The sequence below is a fragment of the Mandrillus leucophaeus genome, unplaced genomic scaffold (genome assembly GCF_000951045.1).
Source record: "Mandrillus leucophaeus isolate KB7577 unplaced genomic scaffold, Mleu.le_1.0 Scaffold15, whole genome shotgun sequence".
In the NCBI taxonomy this organism is placed as follows: domain Eukaryota; kingdom Metazoa; phylum Chordata; class Mammalia; order Primates; family Cercopithecidae; genus Mandrillus; species Mandrillus leucophaeus.
Window position 1 is genome coordinate 2,986,243 of NW_012101476.1, and position 6,073 is coordinate 2,992,315.

The 6,073-nt window shown below is 45.6% G+C and overlaps 1 protein-coding gene across 1 annotated transcript in view; it reads right to left on the minus strand.

Moving 5' to 3' along the window:
- Window positions 1–2,520: 2,520 nt before the first annotated feature.
- Window positions 2,521–6,073, minus strand: part of CDC123 (cell division cycle 123) — a 70,465-nt gene continuing 66,912 nt past the window's right edge. The window contains exons 12-13 of the mRNA XM_011974894.1: window positions 3,393–3,530; window positions 2,521–2,801 (exon numbers count right to left, since the gene is read on the minus strand). Coding sequence (XP_011830284.1) covers window positions 2,775–2,801; window positions 3,393–3,530 — 165 coding nt within the window. The 3' untranslated portion in view covers window positions 2,521–2,774. The remainder of the gene's footprint in view (window positions 2,802–3,392; window positions 3,531–6,073) is intronic.

Genomic DNA, 6,073 nt, shown 5'->3' on the forward strand with positions numbered 1-6,073 from the left:
TAAAAATATATAAATATAAATATATATGTATTTTCTTGACTCTGTTAAAAAGAATGTGCCTTTATATACTGTACAGAGGTCTGCCACGCAGAGTGACAATAGCTACCATTTGTCTGTGGCCTGCGATGTGCACTACACTACAGGTTTATCAGTTATCTCACTTAACAGACTGCAGAGAACTCCTCTTCCACTTTGCAGGAAACAAACTTAGTCAAAAAGCTGTCACATAAGGTTTCTGTTTGTTTTTTGATGATCCTCAATCATCAAAAAGAGAAAAGGCTGAGAAGAGAAAACCTTACGAACTCAGAAAATGCAAATCAAATGAGACTCGCGAAAACAAAACTGGCAAAGCTGTCTCCAGGAGGCCCACGGGACATGACGCTGCCTGCAGGACAAAGCATGTATTTATTCCAGCCCTTCAAAGGCAACAGCGGCAGTGTCTTCTCTTCAGAAGGGAGGACTGCAGGGACACGCTGAGGAAGCACACAGGTTTCCATTTGCTGAATTCAAGCGCAAGCCTGAGGTACCTCAAAGAAAGAACAAATGCCAGTAAAATAAAAGGACGATTCAAAACTTAAGAGCTGGGCGCTGTGGCTCATGCCTGTAATCCTAGCAATTTGGGAGGCCGAGGTGGGTGGATCTCTTGAGGCCAGGAGTTTCAGATCAGCCTGACTTACATAGTGAAACCCCATCTCTACTAAAAATACAAAAATTAGCCAGGTGTGGTGGTGCACACCTGTAATCTCAGCTACCCAGGAGGCTGAGGCAGGAGAATCACTTGAACCCAAGAGGCAGAGGCTGCAGTGAGCTAAGATCGTGCCACTGTACTCCAGCCTGGGAGACAGAGTGAGACTCTGTCTTAAAACAAAACAGAAGTTAATTTTTAGGCAGGCGTAAATTATATTGGGCTTTAGGAGAATATTTCCTTCATAGTATCCTACATTTGATACTAACATCAGGAAAATCAACTAAAATTAAATACACTAAGTAAACAATGTACAAAAATCACGTTTTAGAAAATGACCTGAGAGTTTAAGTCCAGTTTTTCCAGGAAAATGTGTAAAAAAATGTAATGAGAATTGTATAGTTTATGAACTCTCTGCCAAATTTTGCTGGGTCTTTTTATATAGTCTGAATAGAGTTTTCTTTTTTGGTGGAGGATAGAGGCTCGCTCTGTCGCCCAGGCTGGAGTGCAGTGGTGCGGTCTCAGCTCACTGCAACCTCCGCCTCCCAGGTTCAAGCGATTCTCCTGCCTCAGCCTCCCAAGTAGCTGGGACTACAGGCGCCCACCACCACGCCCAGCTAATTTTTGTATTTTTAGTAGAGATGGCATTTCACCATATTGGTCAGGCTGGTCTTGAACTCCTGACCTTAGGTGATCCGCCCATCTCAGGCTCCCAAAGTGCTGGGATTACAGGCGTGAGCCACTGCACCCAGCCTAGTCTGAATGTTTTCAATTGGTATCAAATATATTTACATTTTCTTTGGCTTGGTAAAATGCCATCTTGACAAAGCCAGCTTCCAGAGCTAAACTTAAAATCAATCCTTGATACTAAATCTATCATAGGTGGGTAGGCACCTATAAGCAGTTTAAAAAAACAAAAGTATTTTTGAAGCACCTGTACATTAAACAACACCTGTAATCCCAGCAGTTTGGAAGGCTGAGGCAGGAGGATCACTTAAGGCCAGGAGTTTGAGATCAGTCTGGGCAACACAGGGAAACCCCATCTCTACTACTTAAAAAAAAGAAAAAAAGAAAGGGCATGTGACATACTGAATACAAAGATAAAGTACTGAGGACGAAGATTACCACTGGATACCACGTCGGGCAGTTACCCTGGGAAACTGTCATGTCTGTATCCTTCAAGTTGCTTGGTGATGTCAACTAATACAGAAAGAGCTCTTAGTAGAATGTCTGGCACATCATAAAGCCTCGGTAAATCAGGCACAATTGATATCATCACTTAAACATGGTGGCCTTTTAAAAAGGCCACGTGGCAAAACCCCATCTCTACAAAAAAAATATAAAAATCAGCTGGGCGTGGTGGTGTGCACCAGTAGTCCCAGTTACTCAGGGGGCTGAGGCAGGATTGCCTGAGTCCAGGAGATTGAGGCTGCAGTGAGCTGTGATTGTGCCACTGCACTCCAGCCTGGGCAACAGAGCAAGACTCTGTCCCTAAATAAAATAGGCTGGGCGTGGTGGCTCACACCTATTATCCCACCACTTTGGGAGGCTGAGGTGGGCAGATCACTTGAGGATCAGGAGTTCCAGACCAGCCTGGCCAACACGGTGAAGCCCTGCCTCTACTAAAAATACAAAAATCAGCTGGGTGTGGTGGTGTGCACCTGTAATCCCAGCTACTCGGGAGGCTGAGGCAGCAGAATCGCTTGAACCAGAAGGTAGAGGTTGCAGTGAGCTGAGATTGAACCAGTGCACTCCATCCTGGGCGACACAGCGAGACTGTCTCAAAAAATAAAAATAAAAATAAATAAATAAAGCGACCGGGTAGAAAAGCAACGTATTTCATAGAAAGCATTTTATTATCAGAACAGTATGATTTCCTATGCTTAAGATCTATTTATTATGTTATTTTTACAAGTAGCAAAGTCCCTCTGTTGTTTTCCCCAGGTGATGTACATGAATATAAAAAGCGGCTGATGTCCACACTGCCCGGCCCGCCCGCATCAGGGTTGGCAGGAAGCTGCGGCTGATGAGCAGCTCCCGAGCGGCGGGGCGGGGCGGGGCCTCCTCTTCTCCAGCTCCAGCACGCTCATCAGTCGTCCTCTTGCTGATTTCTCTTCTGCCAAAGAAAACCAAGGGGACATTAAAATAGCACATGCTCCTTGGGATATCTGCTCAGCAGGTGTAATTTTCCAGAGGTCTTGGCAAAGATGTGATTAAAAATTGTCATGGAAAACCATGCTTTAATTCATTAAACTAGTTTATCACTTTGACTCCTGAGCAAATTATCCTCAGGTACTTGAGTATTTTCTTCTCTTTCTTCCATACATACAGAAACTCCTACACAGAAATCCACACAGAAGTATAAATATTCACATTTCCTCTTGAGTAAAATCACCACCAGAGCAGAGACTTGCTCTCCGTGCAGCCCTCTAACAATATACACACTTTCTTCACAGTTACAAGTATTTTGAAAAATGTTCAAAAGGCATATACAGCATAAAAACATTTTCTGTCACTCTAATCAATAAATTATGCCTTCAGCTCCTATTTTATATTTAATTAGAAAATGACCTAACTCAGTAACTCGGCTCCATTCATAAGCATCAAAGTCTAGGTGATACAGGATTCCAGTGAAATATTATATAAAAGCCAATTTGAAGGTCTATTTGAAAAGACGGCCAGCATACTAAATGCACATAGACTTTACCAGCTTAAGGAAGTCTATTAGCTTGTGAGCGTCCTCCCCTGTAGACAGGTCTACAAAGTCCTTGGGCAGCCGGTAACTCAAATAGGGGCTGGGCTGGACTGTCACTTCACTGTTGGTGCAACGGAAAGCTGGGGAATCCTGTACAAAGAAGAAAAAGGAGAAAGAACGTCAGTCATTTATTTTTAGGTCTATTCTCTGAACTAAAAAAGAACCTAGCAGAACAATTTCAACTCCATGTTTTCTTCTGTACGTGGTAAGGAGAAAGGAAGATTCTAAAGTTAAAATGAGCTGGACACGGTGGCTCACGTCTGTAATTCCAGCTGGAGTGCAGTGGCTCACCGCAGCCTCGACCTCCTGGGCTCAGGTGAACCTCGCACTTCAGCCTCCCAAGTAGCTGAGACTATAGGCATGCGCCACCACACCTAGCTGAGTTTTTAAAATTTTAGTACAGACAAGGTCTCAGTATGTTGCCCAGGCTGGTCTTGATCTCCTGAGCTGAAGCAATCCTCCTGCCTTGGCCTCCCAAAGTGTTAAGATTACAGGCTCGGTGGGCTGCTGCACCCAGCCCAAACTATTTTCTTTTTCTTTTTTTTTTTTTTTGAGGTAAAGTCTCGCTCTGCTCTCAGGCTGAAGTGCAGTGCTGGGGCGCGATCTCTGTTACCCAGGTCTCTGTTGCTCACTGCAACCTCTGCCTCCCGGGTTTAAGCGATTCTCCCACTCTAGCTTCCTGAGCAGCTGGGACTACAGGCATGCGTCACCATGTCCGGCCAATTTTTGTATTTTTAGTAGAGATGGGGATTTCACTATGTTGGCCAGGCTGGTCTCAAACTCCTGACCTCAGGTGATCTGCCTGCCTCAGCCTCCCAAAGTGCTAGGATTACAGGCATGAACCACCATGCCTAGCTGCCAAAACTAATTTTTTTTTTTTTAGACGAAGTTTCACTCTTGTTGCCCAGGCTGGAGTGCAATGGAGTGATCTTGGCTCACCACAACCTGTGCCTCCTGGGCTCAAGCGTTTCTCCTACCTCAGCCTCCTGAGTAGCTGGGATTACAGGCATGCGCCACCATGCCCGGCTAATTTTTGTACTTTTAGTAGAGACGGGTTTTTCCATGTTGGTCAGGATGGTCTCGAACTCACAACCTCAGGTGATCCACCTGCCTCAGCCTCCCAAAGTACTGGGATTACAGGCGTAAACCACTGCACCCGGCCAGTTTTTTTTTTTTTTTGAGATGGAGTCTCGCTCTGTCACCCAGGCTGGAGTGCAATGGTGTGATCTCGGCTCACTGCTGCAACCTCTACCTTCCAGGTTCAAGTAACTCTCCTGCCTCAGCCTCCCAAGTAGCTGGGATTACAGGCATCCGCCACCAGGCCCGGCTAATTTTTTTGTATTTTTAGTAGAGACGGAGTTTCACCATGTTGGCCAGGCTGGTCTCGAACTCCCGACCTCAGGTGATCCACCAGTCTCGGCCTCCCAAAGTACTGGAATTACAGGTGTGAGCCACTACGTCTGGCCCAAAACTATTTTTTAAAAGATATAAAATGCTCACAAGAGAACACTGAAAATCTCAGGACATGTAATTGTGTATATAGTATGATCTCATTTATTTACAAAGGTCTATGTATGTGTTTAAATGCACATTATATACCAAAATATAAACACTGGTTCTCAAGGTGGTAGAGTCATAGGTGATTTTAAAATTTTCTTTAAGAATGAGCATGTTACTTTTATGGGCAGAAAACAGCACTACAAAGTTGTTTAAAGATTAAAGTTTGGCCGTGAAGCTGACAGGAAAGGAGAGAATGGCTGGGTGAAGAAACCGGGTTGAACAATGTTTTGCTTTTTTCGGATGGGAGGTATCTGAACATGACTAAATCCGGACGGACAGAGTTGGTGGAGAGGAAGAACTGGAAAAAGAGCAGAGGGCAGCTGGAGAGAGAGGAGGACACAGTGTCCTGAGTGGGAGATCAGACTCAGGAAGGGATGGACGAGCTTGTAGGTGTGATGAGAAATCAACGGAGGGAATTCTCTCATCAGTGGGTTCCCTTTTCCTGGAAAGAGGATGTTAAATCATCCACTGAGAGGAAGGAAGGACTGATGGGAGACTGAGAAGCGTCAAGGCGTGAACCAGTCACCGTGGAAATGGAGGAGAAAGCTGACAGGAACCCGCTGGTCTGCACATATGTAACTTCTCCGTCAGCCTCAGCAGCTGGCGCTGCGGTCACAAGGAACAGATGCATGAGCTGATCTGGGACCAAGATTCCTCCAGGTTGGGTGTGACAGAAGCAGCTCAGAAAAGGAACTGAAAAAACGGATCAGATGATCCTGACTTCTGTAATAAAGTTAAGTGGTGCCCGCCTCTTTGACCACCACCACGGGGATGTTAGCTACCAGGAAAGCTGTGTTACACTCTGCGCTTCCCAAGGGTCCTGGCCATTCCACCTACCTGTGCGTCTGCAGAACAAGCAGTCAGTCAGTAGACTGAAAAGGTTTATGTTGTATCTATCTTAAAAATGTCTTGGCCAGGCGCGGTGGCTCAAGCCTGTAATCCCAGCACTTTGGGAGGCCGAGACGGGCGGATCACGAGGCCAGGAGATCGAGACCATCCTGGCTAACACGGTGAAACCCTGTCTCTACTAAAAAATACAAAAAACTAGCCGGGTGCGGTGGCGGGCGCCTGTA